Source organism: Oncorhynchus kisutch, linkage group LG15 (genome assembly GCF_002021735.2).
Source record: "Oncorhynchus kisutch isolate 150728-3 linkage group LG15, Okis_V2, whole genome shotgun sequence".
Lineage (NCBI taxonomy): Eukaryota > Metazoa > Chordata > Actinopteri > Salmoniformes > Salmonidae > Oncorhynchus > Oncorhynchus kisutch.
This window is the reverse complement of record NC_034188.2, coordinates 8500055-8517553: the sequence shown is the minus strand read 5'-3', so window position 1 is coordinate 8517553 and position 17499 is coordinate 8500055. Positions and strand designations below refer to the sequence as shown.

Genomic DNA, 17499 nt, shown 5'->3' with positions numbered 1-17499 from the left:
ACGTGGTCTGCGGTTGTGAGGCCGGTTGGATGTACTCCCAAATTATCTAAAACGACGTTGGAGACGGTTTATGGTAGAGAAATCAACATTAAATTATCTGGCAACAGCTCTGGTGGATATTCCTGAAGTCAGCATGTCAATTGACGCTCCCTCAAATCTTGAGACATCTGTGACATTGTGTTGTGTGACAAAACTGCACATTTTAGAGAGGCCTTTATTGTCCCCAGCACAAGGTGCACCTGTGTAATAATCATGCTGTTTAATCAGCTTCTTGATATGCCATATCTGTCAGGTGGATGGATTATCTTGGTAAAGGAGAAATTATCACTAACTGTGAAGGAAACACATTTGTTCACAACATTTGAGAGAAATAATATGTTTGTGCGTCTGGAACATTTCTGGGATCTTTAATTTCAGCTCATGAAACATGGGACACTTTACATGTTGTGTTTATATTTTAGTTCAGTGTCGTTGGATCCCTAGGGTCCTGGGGTCCACACACAATACAAAACACAAAACACAATACAAAACACAACACAAAACACAATACAAAACACAATACAAAACACACTACACAATACAAACACAACAAAACACAAAACATACATAGCCTGCTCTAGCAGGTAGACAGAAACAACAACATGAAGTGGTTAGAAAAACCATCCCCTTTAGGCCTGCTAGTACTAACAGCTAGCCTAGTAAAAACTGGATATCGCTAGCTATCCACGGGCAGTGAAACATGGCTGGACTGCGATGGGAGCCGTTTGTAAAAAGCATCAGAAATAGACCTACCTTCATGGCTTTGTACAGGCGCTCTGCAATGTAATTAGGCTGGTTCTTTACACTCCGAACTGCAACGAGAAAGAGAGACATTTTTTTTACAATAGCCAAACCTGTAAAATGTCATTTGTCAACAGCCTCAATGGCCTATACTCCACTCTGGAGTCAAGGGTCAAACTAAAGAAGCCATCCAATCAAATGCCTTATTACCTATGCCATACATGGCCTGTTTCACGTCTCCAGACATCTCATTCTTGATGATCTGTTCAATGTCCTTATTGCTGCATCGAACAAACTCTTGGAACACTGAGAAGAAAAAACATCTAAATGACATGTCAATCATCGATTGTAAAAGCCAGACATCGAGGCTTGTATGTCCAATAATGTGTCTATCTAATATTGCATTAGTGATTAAACAGTGTTTCTCTGGTACCTCTCCTGAGATGTGGTCAGTAGTGTTTAAACAGTGTTTCTCTGGTACCTCTCTGAGATGTGGTCAGTAGTGATTAAACAGTGTTTCTCTGGTACCTCTCTGAGATGTGGTCAGTAGTGATTAAACAGTGTTTCTCTGGTACCTCTCTGAGATGTGGTCAGTAGTGATTAAACAGTGTTTCTCTGGTACCTCTCCTGAGATGTGGTCAGTAGTGATTAAACAGTGTTTCTCTGGTACCTCTCTGAGATGTGGTCAGTAGTGATTAAACAGTGTTTCTCTGGTACCTCTCTGAGATGTGGTCAGTAGTGATTAAACAGTGTTTCTCTGGTACCTCTCCTGAGATGTGGTCAGTAGTGATTAAACAGTGTTTCTCTGGTACCTCTCTGAGATGTGGGCAGTAGTGATTAAACAGTGTTTCTCTGGTACCTCTCCTGAGATGTGGGAAGCTCCTGGTACAGAGGATACTCATGAACTTAATCTCCATGTCGTCAGAGTCTTCGTTACAGGCATCGGCCAGTTCCTGAAAAGAGCATCAACACTATTCCACAATAAACCCCATTGAAAAATCGAACAAGCGAGAGTCATGTTGCATGATGTACTCACCTGGGCGTCCACCAATGCTCTGTCCCAGTCGGCTGGACCCTGCTCTCTCGCCCCCTGGGAGGGGGAGGGGGGGGGGGGGGGGGTAGGAGGAGGAAGAGGAAGAGCACGGCAGGAATTGTTATGTAGAATAGATTTCACTCATTCCTATAGAATTATACGGACGGCCCATATTATGTCCCTTTGTTTTGTAGATGTACAGTACGAGGGAATAAACGGTACCTGCACCAGCGATGTGAGGATCTGACTGAAGCGCCCTGAGGTGTCTGACTGGATAGCGTCCTCCATGCTCTTCTTATAGCCTGCAAGACATCAGACCAAGGTTAATACAAGGCTATTATTCATGCATCATAGGTGTTTATAGCTACAATAACTGTTAATGCTTCAGTGTGTTATGGTTAAGTAACAGCTACTAGAAGAACTGGCTCCCCCTAAAGGCAACAATAGGTACCACAGTTCAAAGAGCAAGTCAAATTGTATTAGTTGTGAACACATATTATGCAGATGTTATCGCAGGTGCAGAGAAATGCTGATGTTTCTAGCTCCAACAGTGCAGTATTGCTTAACAATTAAAAAAATACACACAAATACCGCAACAAATAAAAAAAATTAAATTAAGAAATATCAGAACGAGCGATGTCAGAGTCTGCAATACAAATATCATGGTACCAATAATTGCTATATGCATATATAGTACCAGTCAAAAGGTTGGACACACCTACTCATTAAGGATTTTTCTTTATTTTTACTATTTTCTACATTGTAGAATAGTGATTATATATATATTTTAAAGGGCGCTATAAGCCTCACCATCCTCGTAGGCAGCGTTCATGGCGTGGATCTCCTCGTTGCTCCTGGTTACCAGGATCTCAATCAGAGCGTGCTCATCTGTCCCCGCCCCCTGGAAAAATATTGAAACAGTTTGTGTGACTCCCGGAATAGGAAACTGGTGTTGTCATTCTCATTCTCTCTCTCTCTCTCTCTCTCTCTCTCTCTCTCTCTCTCTCTCTCTCATATGAGAAAGAGTCTTTCAAAGGCACTGTGCTGTCAAAACACTTTTGATTCATAGTTCGTCATATCTGTTTCACACATCAATCCACCCACTGGAGAAAGAACCCGTAGGCTGTCCTTTGTCTGTGGATCATACTAAATCTGTATCACACAGAACAGAAGATGTTATCTCATACTAAGACCTGTCTACTAGATATGTATCATACAGAGAGATCCTTCACAAACATTCAGTGTGTAAATACATTTCTATATATTACAGTGCATTCAGAAATGTTACACTTTTTTCCTTCAGCAATCGACATACAATACCCAATAATGACGAAATAAAAACCTACATTTTTCTGCGTTGTTCGTAACTTTTCTTTTGTACATATTGTTGCTGCTACCGTCTCTTATGACCGAAAAGAGCTTCTGGACATCAGAACTGCGATTGCTTATCTCAAACTGGACAAAGAGTTCTTCTTCAATGAGCCGGACGGTAGAGATATAACACCCCCGACCTGGCCCAGATACCCAATGAGCCGGACGGTAGAGATATAACACCTCCGACCTGGCCCAGATACCCAATGAGCCGGACGGTAGAGATATAACACCCCCGACCTGGCCCAGATCCCCAATGAGCCGGACGGTAGAGATATAACACCTCCGACCTGGCCCAGATCCCCAATGAGCCGGACGGTAGAGATATAACACCTCCGACCTGGCCCAGATACCCAATGAGCCAGACGGTAGAGATATAACACCTCCGACCTGGCCCAGATCCCCAATGAGCCGGACGGTAGAGATATAACACCCCGACCTGGCCCAGATACCCAATGAGCCGGACGGTAGAGATATAACACCTCTGACCTGGCCCAGATCCCCAATGAGCCGGACGGTAGAGATATAACACCTCCGACCTGGCCCAGATCCCCAATGAGCCGGACGGTAGAGATATAACACCTCAGACCTGGCCCAGATACCCAATGAGCCAGACGGTAGAGATATAACACCCCCGACCTGGCCCAGATCCCCAATGAGCCGGACGGTAGAGATATAACACCTCCGACCTGGCCCAGATCCCCAATGAGCCAGACGGTAGAGATATAACACCTCCGACCTGGCCCAGATCCCCAATGAGCCGGACGGTAGAGATATAACACCCCCGACCTGGCCCAGATACCCAATGAGCCGGACGGTAGAGATATAACACCTCCGACCTGGCCCAGATCCCCAATGAGCCGGACGGTAGAGATATAACACCTCCCACCTGGCCCAGATCCCCAATGAGCCGGACGGTAGAGATATAACACCTCCGACCTGGCCCAGATCCCCGTTATTCGCTGGAGAAGGAAACGGAGACTTAGTGGAAAGAGATCAGGGCGCCTTGTGAACATCAGGTGATGAGTGTCAATCTGCCCTTGCCTTCCGTCCTGCTAGCTAACGTTCAATCGCTGGGAAATAAATGGGACGAACTGAAAGCACGTTTATTCTGCCAAAGGGATATTAAAAACTATATCTTATGTTTCACCGAGTCGTGGCTGAACGACGACATTAAGAACATACAGCTGGCGGGTTATACAGTCTATCGGCAGGATAGAACAGCAGCCTCTGGTAAGACACAGGGGCCTATGCATTTATGTAAACAGCAGCTGGTGCACGATATCTAAGGAAGTCTCAAATTTTTGGTCGCCTGAGGTAGAGTATCTCATGATAAGCTGTAGACCACACTATATACAGTGCCTTGCGAAAGTATTCGGCCCCCTTGAACTTTGCGACCTTTTGCCACATTTCAGGCTTCAAACATAAAGATATAAAAATGTATTTTTTTGTGAAGAATCAACAACAAGTGGGACACAATCATGAAGTGGAACGACATTTATTGGATATTTCAAACTTTTTTAACAAATCAAAAACTGAAAAATTGGGCGTGCAAAAGTTAGAAATATCCAATAAATGTCGTTCCACTTCATGATTGTGTCCCACTTGTTGTTGATTCTTCACAAAAAAATACAGTTTTATATCTTTATGTTTGAAGCCTGAAATGTGGCAAAAGGTCGCAAAGTTCAAGGGGGCCGAATACTTTCGCAAGGCACTGTACCTAGAGAGTTTTCATCTGTATTTTTCGTAGCTGTCTACATACCACCACAGACCAATGCTGGCACTAAAACCGCACTCAATGAGCTGTACACGGCCATAAGCAAACAGGAAAACGCTCATCCAGAGGCGGCGCTCCTAGTGTCCGGAGACTTTAATGCAGGGAAACTCAAATCATCAGACTCTTTCTATCAGCATGTTAAAGTGCAACCATATGGAAAACATTCTAGACCACCTTTCCTCCACACACAGAGACACGTACAAAGCTCTCCCTCGCCCTCCATTTGGCAAATCTGAACATAACTCTATCCTCCTGATTCCAAGCTAAAATTAAAGCTGGAAGCACCAATGAATCGGTCTATAAAAAAAGTGGTCAGATGAAGCAGATGCTAAACTACAGGACTGTTTTGCACAGACTGGAATATGTTCCGGGATTCTTCTCGTGGCATTGAGAAGTACACCACATTAGTCACTGGCTTTATCAATAAGTGCATTGAGGACGTCGTCCCCACAGTGACTGTACGTACATACCCCAACCAGAAGCCATGGATTACAGGCAACATTCGGTCTGCGCTAAAATGGCAGAGCTGCCGCTTACAAGGAGCGGGACTCTAACCCAGAAGCTTATAAGAAATCCCGCTATGCCCTGCGATGAACCATCAAACAGGCAAAGCGTCAATACAGGACTAAGATCGAATCGTACTACACCTGCTCTGACACTTACAGACTACAAAGGAAAGCACAGCCGAGAGCTGCCCAGTGACAACGGCTCCGACGCATGTTGGATGTGGCAGGGCCACAGTAACACTGAAACATGCGTGAGAGCATCAGCTGTTCCGGACGACTGTGTGATCACTCTCTCCGCAACCAATGTGAGTAAGACCTTTAAACAGGTCAACATTCACAAGGCTGCAGGGCCAGACGGATTACCAGGACGTGTACTCTGAGCATGCGCTGACCAACTGGCAAGTGTCTTCACTGACATTTTCAACCTCTCCCTGTCCAAGTCTGTAATACCAACATGTTTCAAGCTGACCATCATAGTCTCTGTGCCCAAGAACACTAAGGTAACCTGCCTAAATGACTAGCAATCTGTAGCACACGTCTGTATCCATGAAGCGCTTTGAAAGGCTGGTCATGGCTCACATCAACACCATTATCCCAGAAACCCTAGACCCATTCTTATTTGCAAACCGCACCAATAGATCCACAGATTATGTAATCTCTATTGCACTCCACACTGCCCTTTCACACCTGGACAAAAGGAACACCTATGTGAGAATGCTATTTATTGACTACAGCTCAGCATTCAACACCATAGTGTCCTCAAAGCTCATCACTAAGCTAAGGACCCTGGGACTAAACACCTCCCTCTACAACTGGATCCTGGACTTCCTGACTACAGGAAAAGAAGGACAGAGCACGCCCCCATTGTCATCGATGGGGCTGTAGTGGAGCAGGTTTAGAGCTTCAAGTTCATTGGCGTCCACATCACCAACAAACTAACATGGTCCAAGCACACCAAGACAGTCGTGAAGAGGGCACGACAAAACCTATTCCCCCTCAGGAGACTGAAAAGATTTGGCATGGGTCCTGAGATCCTCAAAAGGTTCTACAGCTGCACCATTGAGAGCATCCTGACGGGTTGCATCCCTGCCTGGTATGTTAACTGCTCGGCCTCCGAACAGCAAGGCACTACAGAGTGTAGTGCGCACGGCCCAGTACATCACCGGGGCCAAGCTTCCTGCCATCCAGGACTTCTATACCAGCCAGTGTCAGAGGAAGGCCCTAAAAATGGTCAAAGACTCCAGCCACCCTAGTCATAGACTGTTCTCTCTGCTACCGCGCGGTACCGGAGCACCAAGTCTAGGTCCAAGAGGCTCCTAAATATCTTCTACCCCAAAGCCATAAGAACATCAAGTCAAATGGCTACCCAGACTATTTGCATTGCCCCCCCTGCTCTGGAACACTGATGCTACTCTCTGTTATTCTCTATGCATAGTCACTTTAATAACTCTACCTACATGTACATATTACCTCAATTACCTCAACTAACCGGTGCCCCCACACATTGACTCTGTACCGGTACCCCCTGTATATAGACCTGCTGTTGTTATTTACTGCTGCTCTTGAATTATTTGTTATTCTAATCTATTTTTTGGGGGGGGGGATATTTTCTTAAAACGGCATTGTTGGTTAAGTAAGCATTTCACTGTAAGGTCTAAACCTGTTGTATTCGGCGCATGTGACACATACAACTTGATTTGATTCTTTGAAATGATTGTCAAAAACAGAAATACCATATTTACATAAGTATTCAGACCTTTTGCTATGAGACTTGAAATTGAGCTTAGGTGCATCCTGTATCCATTGATCATCCTTGAGATGTTTCTACAACTTGATTGGAGTCCACCTGTGGTAAGTTCAATTGATTGGACATGATTTGGAAAGGCACACACCTGTCTATATAAGGTCCAATAGTTGACAGTGCATGTCAGAGCAAAAACTAAGCCATGAGGTCAGAGGAATTCTCTGTAGAGCTCCGAGACAGGATTGTGTCGAGGCACAGATCTGGGGAAGGGTACCAAAACATGTCTGCAGCGTTGAAGGTCCCCATGAACACAGTGGACTGCATCATTCTTAAATGGAAGAAGTTTGGAACCACCAAGACTCTTCCTAGAGCTGCCCGGCCAAACTGAGCAATCAGGGGAGAAGTGTTTTGGTCAGGGAGGTGACCAAGAACCCGATGGTCACTCTGACAGAGCACCAGATTTCCTCTGTGGAGATGGAAGAACCTTCCAGAAGGACATCCATCTCTGCAGCACTCCACCAATCAGGCCTTTATGGTAGAGTGGGTAGATGGAATCCACTCCTCAGTAAAAGGCACGTGACAGCCCGCTTGGAGTTTTCAAATGGCACCTAAAGTCTCTCTGACAATGAAAAACAAGATTCTCTGGTCTGATGAAACCAAGATTGAATTATTTGGCCTGAATTCCAAGTGTCACGTCTGGAGGAAACCTGGCACCATCCCTACGGTGAAGCATGGTGGTGACAGCATTATGCTGTGGGGATGTTTTTCATCGGCAGGGACTGAGAGACTAGTCCTGACCGAGGGAACGATGAACGACGCAAAGTACAGAGAGATTCTTGATGAAAACCTGCTCCAGAGCGCTCAGGACCACAGACTGGGGAGATGGTTCATCTTCCAACCTGACAACGACCCTAGACAACGCAGGTGTAGCTTTGAGTCTCTGAATGTCCTTGAGTAGCCAACCAGAGCCCGGACTACATCTCGATCGAACATCTCTGGAGAGATCAGAAAATAGCTTTACAGTGTCGCTCCCCATCCAACCTGGCAGAGCTTGAGAGGATCTGCAGAGAAGAATGGGAGAAATTCCTCAAATATGGGTGTGCCAAGCTTGTAACGTCATACCCAAGAAGACTTGAGGCTGTAATCACTGCCAAAGTTGCTTCAACAAAGTACTGAGTAAAGGGTTTGAATACTTACGTAAATGTGACGATATTTCAGTTGTTTTTAAAAATATACATTTGCAAACATTTCTTAAAATCTGTTTTTGCCTTTTTCATTATTGGGTATTGTGTGTAGATTGAAGTAATTTCATAAATTTTATAAGGCTGTAACATAACAAAATGTGGAAAAAGTCATTGTGTCTGAATCCTTTACGTATCCTGTAGATACACTGACCACCATCTCCTCCTACCTCCATCGCTTTCCTCATCATCTTGGCGTCAAACTCAGCGGGCGTCAGCATCAGGCCGATAATCAGCCTCTCCAGGTTCTTAGAGAGCTCAGACTTCAGATCCTTCATCAGGTCCTATAGGAGAGGTCGTAGTTAGCACCCAGAACAGATGACGGGGGTGGCAGGGTAGCCTAGAGGTTAGAGCGTTGGACTAGCAGCCGAAAGTGTTGCAAGTTCAGACCCCCTGAGCTGACAAGGTAAAAATCTGTTGTTCTGCCCCTGAACAGGCAGTAAACCCACTGTTCCTAGGCCGTCATTGAAAATAAGAATTTTTTCTTAACTGACTTGCCTAGTTAAATAAAGGTAAAATAAATAAAAAATGATCATCTGATCCTGTGTACATCTGTAGCCCATGTGTGGAACTACTGGCACAAAATGGCTGCTGTGCATCACCCACTCACTACAATGATGACATCACATTCCAGCAAACAGAGTTTTGGATGCGGTGGGTTTCACAGTACAGCGTAAAGCGCTACCATGTGAGTGTTGGGGGTGTCTGTCTTACCCTGCCGAGGATGGACTTAAAGGCCTGTCTGATCTCCTGTCGCTGCTCGTTGCTTCTGTTAGCCACAATGTCAATGATGACGTCTTCATCTGTGCCTGAAGACATGACAGAAACAATGGTTATAAATACCTGTTTTATCAAACACTTCCACACAATATGTTTAATACAATACCATATGATGTATGAACCAGTTACAACAACGTCATTAACACGGTTAGAGTGAAGGTGATGTGTTTTCCATGGGAGGCAATGTACCAAAGCCTTTCATGGCTTTCCTCAGGTTCTGAGCATCTTCAGCCGGGTCGAAATCACTGGCTGGACGGATGGTTGGTCTGAGCTGAAGAAGAGAGGATGATGAGAGAGGGGGCAGGGGACAAATCAGATATAGTAAACACACACACACACACACACACACACACACACACACACACACACACACACACACACACACACACACACACACACACACACACACACACATGTATAGTAAAGGCAAAGCCGTTATTGCATAATCCTCCTTCTGAAATGTCAACACTTCAAAGGTTCAGAGCAGCAAACATGCACAGGTCAACACGGGGTGAGGGGCCACAGCAAGGAAGGAAGGAAATGGTAGAGTTATCAACAGCAAGGGAAGAGATGGTAGAGTTATCACCACGGGGTGAGGGGCCACAGCAAGGAAGGGGATGGTAGAGTTATCACCACGGGGTGAGGGAAACCAGCAAGGGAGGAGATGGTAGAGTTATCACCACGTGGTGAGGGGCCACAGCAAGGAAGGAAGGAAATGGTAGAGTTATCACCACAGGGTGAGGGAAACCAGCAAGGGAGGAGTTGGTAGAGTTATCACCACGGGGTGAGGGGCCACAGCAAGGGAGGATATGGTGGAGTTATCACCACGGGGTGAGGGGCCACAGCAAGGGAGGTGATGGTGGAGTTATCACCACGGGGTGAGGGGCCCAGCAAGGGAAGAGATGGTAGAGTTATCACCACGGGGTGAGGGGCCACAGCAAGGGAGGAGACGGTAGAGTTATCACCACGGGGTGAGGGGCCACAGCAAGGGAAGAGATGGTTGAGTTATCAACACAGGGTGAGGGAAACCAGCAAGGGAGAAGATGGTTGAGTTATCAACAGCAAGGGAAGAGATGGTAGAGTTATCAACAGCAAGGGAAGAGATGGTAGAGTTACCAACAGCAAGGGAAGAGATGGTAGAGTTATCAACACGGGTTGAGGGGCCACAGCAAGGGAAGAGATGGTTGAGTTATCAACACAGGGTGAGGGAAACCAGCAAGGGAGGAGATAGTTGAGTTATCACCACGGGGTGAGGGGCCACAGCAAGGGTAGAGATGGTTGAGTTATCAACAGCAAGGGAAGGGATGGTAGAGTTATCAACAGCAAGGGAAGAGATGGTAGAGTTATCAACAGCAAGGGAAGAGATGGTAGAATTATCAACAGCAAGGGAAGAGATGGTAGAGTTATCAACAGCAAGGGAAGAGATGGTTGAGTTATCACCACGGGGTGAGGGGCCACAGCAAGGGAAGAGATGGTTGAGTTATCAACACAGGGTGAGGGAAACCAGCAAGGGAGGAGATAGTTGAGTTATCACCACGGGGTGAGGGGCCACAGCAAGGGAAGAGATGGTTGAGTTATCAACAGCAAGGGAAGAGATGGTAGAGTTATCAACAGCAAGGGAAGAGATGGTTGAGTTATCACCACAGGGTGAGGGGCCACAGCAAGGGAAGAGATGGTTGAGTTATCACCACGGGGTGAGGGGCCACAGCAAGGGAAGAGATGGTTGAGTTATCACCATGGGGTGAGGGGCCACAAGGGAAGAGATAGTAGAGTTATCACCATGGGTTGAGGGGCCACAGCAAGGGAGGAGGTGGTTGAGTTATCACTGCGGGTTGAGGGGCCACAGCAAGGGAAGAGATGGTTGAGTTATCACCACGGGGTGAGGGGCCACAGCAAGGGAAGAGATGGTTGAGTTATCAACACAGGGTGAGGGAAACCAGCAAGGGAGAAGATGGTTGAGTTATCAACAGCAAGGGAAGAGATGGTAGAGTTATCAACAGCAAGGGAAGAGATGGTAGAGTTACCAACAGCAAGGGAAGAGATGGTAGAGTTACCAACAGCAAGGGAAGAGATGGTAGAGTTATCAACACGGGTTGAGGGGCCACAGCAAGGGAAGAGATGGTTGAGTTATCAACACAGGGTGAGGGAAACCAGCAAGGGAGGAGATAGTTGAGTTATCACCACGGGGTGAGGGGCCACAGCAAGGGTAGAGATGGTTGAGTTATCAACAGCAAGGGAAGGGATGGTAGAGTTATCAACAGCAAGGGAAGAGGTGGTAGAGTTATCAACAGCAAGGGAAGAGATGGTAGAATTATCAACAGCAAGGGAAGAGATGGTAGAGTTATCAACAGCAAGGGAAGAGATGGTTGAGTTATCACCACGGGGTGAGGGGCCACAGCAAGGGAAGAGATGGTTGAGTTATCAACACAGGGTGAGGGAAACCAGCAAGGGAGGAGATAGTTGAGTTATCACCACGGGGTGAGGGGCCACAGCAAGGGAAGAGATGGTTGAGTTATCAACAGCAAGGGAAGAGATGGTAGAGTTATCAACAGCAAGGGAAGAGATGGTTGAGTTATCACCACAGGGTGAGGGGCCACAGCAAGGGAAGAGATGGTTGAGTTATCACCACGGGGTGAGGGGCCACAGCAAGGGAAGAGATGGTTGAGTTATCACCATGGGGTGAGGGGCCACAAGGGAAGAGATAGTAGAGTTATCACCATGGGTTGAGGGGCCACAGCAAGGGAGGAGGTGGTTGAGTTATCACTGCGGGTTGAGGGGCCACAGCAAGGGAAGAGATGGTTGAGTTATCAACACAGGGTGAGGGAAACCAGCAAGGGAGGAGATAGTTGAGTTATCACCACGGGGTGAGGGGCCACAGCAAGGGAAGAGATGGTTGAGTTATCAACAGCAAGGGAAGAGATGGTAGAGTTATCAACAGCAAGGGAAGAGATGGTAGAGTTATCAACAGCAAGGGAAGAGATGGTTGAGTTATCACCACGGGGTGAGGGGCCACAGCAAGGGAAGAGATGGTTGAGTTATCAACACAGGGTGAGGGAAACCAGCAAGGGAGGAGATAGTTGAGTTATCACCACGGGGTGAGGGGCCACAGCAAGGGAAGAGATGGTTGAGTTATCAACAGCAAGGGAAGAGATGGTAGAGTTATCAACAGCAAGGGAAGAGATGGTTGAGTTATCACCACAGGGTGAGGGGCCACAGCAAGGGAAGAGATGGTTGAGTTATCACCACGGGGTGAGGGGCCACAGCAAGGGAAGAGATGGTTGAGTTATCACCACGGGGTGAGGGGCCACAGCAAGGGAAGAGATGGTAGAGTTATCAACATCATGGGAAGAGATGGTTGAGTTATCAACAGCAAGGGAAGAGATGGTTGAGTTATCACCACGGGGTGAGGGGCCACAGCAAGGGAGGAATGGTAGAGTTATCACCATGGGGTGAGGGGCCACAAGGGAAGAGATAGTAGAGTTATCACCATGGGTTGAGGGGCCACAGCAAGGGAGGAGATGGTAGAGTTATCACTGCGGGCTGAGGGGCCACAGCAAAGGAAGAGATGGTAGAGTTATCACCACGGGGTGAGGGGCCACAGCAAGGGAGGAGATGGTAGAGTTATCAACAGCAAGGGAAGATATGGTTGAGTTATCACCACGGGGTGAGGGGCCACAGCAAGGGAGGAGATGGTAGAGTTATCAACAGCAAGGGAAGATATGGTTGAGTTATCACCACGGGGTGAGGGGCCACAGCAAGGGAAGAGACGGTAGAGTTATCACCACGGGGTGAGGGGCCACAGCAAGGGAGGAGTTGGTAGAGTTATCAACACGGATTGAGGGGCCACAGCAAGGGAAGAGATCCTTGTAAAGGTATTGAGATGCATGGCAGAGCCAGAACAAACATGCAATCTGTACTATGTGCAACGCTGAAATGACACCCTACACAGTGTACTATTTTTGAGGGCCAAAATGGCACAACGGTTGTGTCCCAAATGTGACCCTATACAGTGCGCTACTTTTGACCAGAGTCCACTAGTTCACTAAATAGGGCCATTTGGGATGCATATTGAATGGGGGAATAGGGTGCCATTTGGGATGTGTGAGCAGAGGGCCAAACCTGGACTTTTGTCATGGCGCTGGTTTCCCACATCTTGTAGGCTAGCTGAGCAGCCTCTGGGAAGAACTCTCCTGCAAGGCTGCAATGACCAATTATAGACTATGGAGTCAAGGAGTAATGAACAGAAAAACAGACAGTGGCTTTTAAGCCAATCTGGGCTGGGCATCCTGAAGATGCAAAACACGTCAATAATAAAATGTATCTAATCAAATCTAATCATGAGTCAACTCTTACCCCCCCCCCCCCCCCCCCCCCCCACCACAACAAAATCACAGAGCTAACCCGGACCCCCCCACAACAAAACCACAGAGCTAACCCGGACCCCCCCACAACAAAACCACAGAGCTAACCCGGACCCCCCCCACAACAAAATCACAGAGCTAACCCGGACCCCCCCCACAACAAAATCACAGAGCTAACCCGGACCCCCCCCACAACAAAATCACAGAGCTAACCCGGACCCCCCCCCACAACAAAATCACAGAGCTAACCCGGACCCCCCCCCACAACAAAATCACAGAGCTAACCCGGACCCCCCCACAACAAAACCACAGAGCTAACCCGGACCCCCCCACAACAAAACCACAGAGCTAACCCGGACCCCCCCACAACAAAACCACAGAGCTAACCCGGACCCCCCCCACAACAAAATCACAGAGCTAACCCGGACCCCCCCCACAACAAAACCACAGAGCTACCCCCCCCCTCACACACACACAAAGAGAACTGGCTATCTAATACACATATGGTTCATTTCCTAGATAAGATATGCTATTCTGAGATCTGACATGTTCCACACGACATCATGTTTTCTTGACCACTCTGTTTTCTCTCCTAATAATACTTCCTTAAAGTAGCTGTGTCGTTCTACGTAAAGAGTACCTTTTGCGTCTCTTTGATATTTTAAGTAGAAATTGTTCACCAATATAGTTTTTTTTTTAAAGCCTGTTATATTAAATGAGGTGCCCTTTAATATATTCCTAAATCTGATTTATTTACATTTAAAAAAGGCAACAGTTACAAATCCTTTCTTAAGATAATGATTTATTTATTAATCAGATTAAATAAATAATTTTATATATATATACTGTATACACATTGGGGAGAACAAGTATTTGAAACACTGCCGATTTTGCAGGTTTTCCTACTTACAAAGCATGTAGAGGTCTGTAATTTGCATTTAATTAGCATTTTATTGCATGACATAAGTGTGTGCAAACCTGGTCAAGAACTACAGGAAACATATGATCTCTGTAATTGCAAACAAAGGTTTCTGTACCAAATATTAAGTTCTGCTTTTCTGATGTATCAAATACTTAAGTCATGCAATAAATTGCAAATTAATTACTTAAAAATCATACAATGTGATTTTCTGGATTTTTGTTTTAGATTCCGTCTCTCACAGTTGAAGTGTACCTATGATTAAAAAAAATACAGACCTCTACATGCTTTGTAAGTAGGAAAACCTGCAAAATCGGCAGTGTATCAAATACTTGTTCTCCCCACTGTATATATATATATATGTCCCTCATTTTAAGGTCAACCCTGTCACGTGAACTGAACTCTAGTTTTATTTAACTATTGCTTTAGAATTGTATTTTCTAAAGAAATAATAATCAATTCATAGTGTAAAAGAATGTGAGCTGTGTTGTACTCTTTCTGGACATTTCCTGGTGTTTTGTGGTGACAAACTGAGTGGGTCAAGCATAACACGTCAACCCTGTTACCCATAAATAGGAAGGAAATGGGGAATACCGTATTCAGTTGCACAAGTGAATGCATTCAAACTAAATGTGTCTTCCTCATTTTCCTCTGACTCGGAGAGGTGCAGGGGGCTGCCTTAAAATCCATGTCCACGTCATCGTTACCCGAATTTAACTATTTTAGCAAGAAGACAAATACGTGTGAAGCTTGCATTGCCACTCCCTGTTGCACACAACAAGCTTCCATTTCCCCCGTCGCAATGGGGTTTATGGTTGTTTTAACCCCTTAGAGTTGATTATCGCACGGGTATGTCAATCTAAGTTAAATAACCAAAGAATCCCCATCAAAATCCTTCAGTTTAAACTAGAGATATTATTGGATGCGTCTCAATCCACCTCATCTGCCTATATTGCACTACTGCATCTGCGGTGGGAGGTGGCAGAGCTACAGCGGTGTTTGTCGGAACATGAGACGTCCCGAAAATTGGTCTCGTTGGGTAAATGTCCGTAGCGTCCAGAAGGTGTGAACTACAAACTATTATGACAACTATATGGAAAGATGAGCCTCTCACGAAGGTGTTTTCCGTTTTGCTCTACAACCCCCACAAGTGTCAGGAGACATCGGGTTCTTGGGCACCTCCAACGCCCTTCTCCCCCGATTGCTCAGTTTGGCCGGGCGGACAGCTCTAGGAAGAGTCTTGGTGGTTCCAAACTTCTTCCATTTAAGAACAATGGAGGCCACTGTGTTTATGGGGACCTTCTACGCTGCAGAAATGTTTTGGTACCCTTCCCCAGATCTGTGCCTCGACACAATCCTTTCTCGGAGCTCTACGGACAATTCTTTCAACCTCATGGCTTGGTTTTAGCTATGACATGCACTGTCAACTGTGGGACCTTATATAGACAGGTGTGTGCCTTTCCAAATCATGTCCAATCAATTGAATTTACCACAGGTGGACTCCAATCAAGTTGTAGAAACATCTCAAGGATGATCAATGGAAACAGAATGCACCTGAGCTCCATTTTGAGTATCATAGCAAATAGTCTGAATACGTATGTAAATAAGGTATTTCTAAAAACCTGTTTTCACTTTGTCATTATGGGGTATTTTGATGTCATTATGGGGTACTGTGGTGTCATTATGGGGTATTGTGATGTCATTATGGGGTATTGTGGTGTCATTATGGGGTATTGTGGTGTCATTATGGGGTATTGTGGTGTCATTATGGGGTATTGTGATGTCATTATGGGGTATTGTGATGTCATTATGGGGTATTGTGATGTCATTATGGGGTATTGTGTGTAGATTGATGAGGAAAAAATATAATTGAATCAATTTTAGAATAAGGCTGTAACGTAACAACATTTTGAAAAAGAGAAGGGGTCTGAATACTTTCCGAACGCACTGTATCTCCTGGTATAGCATAGACACTTCAGAACCTTCAGAACCTTGTTTTTATGATTTATTTTCTGACTGGCCTTTTTGACATGTAGGAATGTGTTATTCAATGCGTTTCTATCGGCTTTAGTAGTAAAGGCCAAAATTGTTATTTGATCAAATACCTCTTTTTTTTTATGTCGATACCTAAAGGGGTCGCACAATTCAAAATCAAATAGCAAAATTATCCACAGTATGACCACAACATCGATATCGTGACCATAATTCCTTATGTCAGCTTTGCACTCCCACACCCTTTACACTATAAGCAGACTCTGTTCTGACCCTTCAGGCTTGCCTGTTGAGAGTTATATATGAACAGTATTTCTCCTCTTGACTCATTCCCGAACTATGACCATATATCATTCTAAATTCTCTCACTTTTTAGGGAAGCTTTGGGTTTCAGCTCCTTGGCTTAATGTTTCCTCAGAAAAAGGCATTGTCGAATCTGCCAACTGTGGGTAAACTGAGATGGTGCAATGTCACCCCCAAGCGGTGAACATGAACTACTAAAAATACCCAGTAATGATGAGCTCCATCAATCAGCAGTAACTGACTTACTCATCGTCTCCTCCACACAGGGCGAGCAGAGTCCTCTTGTAATCTCCTGATGTGTCTTCCTGATGGGTAGAAGACCAGACGGAACATTAAGACACCATGTTAAAATATATACAGTCAGGGAGATATACAGATAGTTAGTTAGACAGGGACATATAGACAGACAGCTAGTTAGATAGACAGACAGCTAGTTAGATAGACAGGGAGATATACAGATGGTTAGTTAGACAGGGACATATAGACAGACAGCTAGTTAGATAGACAGACAGCTAGTTAGATAGACAGACAGCTAGTTAGATAGACAGGGAGATATACAGATAGTTAGTTAGACAGGGACATATAGACAGACAGCTAGTTAGATAGACATACAGCTAGATAGACAGGGAGATATACAGATGGTTAGTTAGACAGGGACATATAGACAGCCTGCTAGTTAGATAGACAGACAG

General features: G+C 45.6%; 1 protein-coding gene across 2 annotated transcripts in view; it reads right to left on the bottom strand.

Moving 5' to 3' along the window:
- The window catches only part of LOC109878032 (annexin A6-like), a 44036-nt gene that overhangs the window by 6883 nt on the left and 19654 nt on the right, over positions 1-17499 (bottom strand). For both annotated transcript variants that reach the window (XM_031789567.1, XM_031789566.1), the window contains exons 13-23: positions 17054-17112; positions 13352-13430; positions 9422-9503; positions 9167-9261; positions 8623-8736; positions 2624-2714; positions 2036-2115; positions 1817-1870; positions 1640-1733; positions 991-1086; positions 793-851 (exon numbers count right to left, since the gene is read on the bottom strand). In XM_031789567.1, the coding sequence (XP_031645427.1) occupies positions 793-851; positions 991-1086; positions 1640-1733; positions 1817-1870; positions 2036-2115; positions 2624-2714; positions 8623-8736; positions 9167-9261; positions 9422-9503; positions 13352-13430; positions 17054-17112 (903 nt within the window). The remainder of the gene's footprint in view (positions 1-792; positions 852-990; positions 1087-1639; positions 1734-1816; positions 1871-2035; positions 2116-2623; positions 2715-8622; positions 8737-9166; positions 9262-9421; positions 9504-13351; positions 13431-17053; positions 17113-17499) is intronic.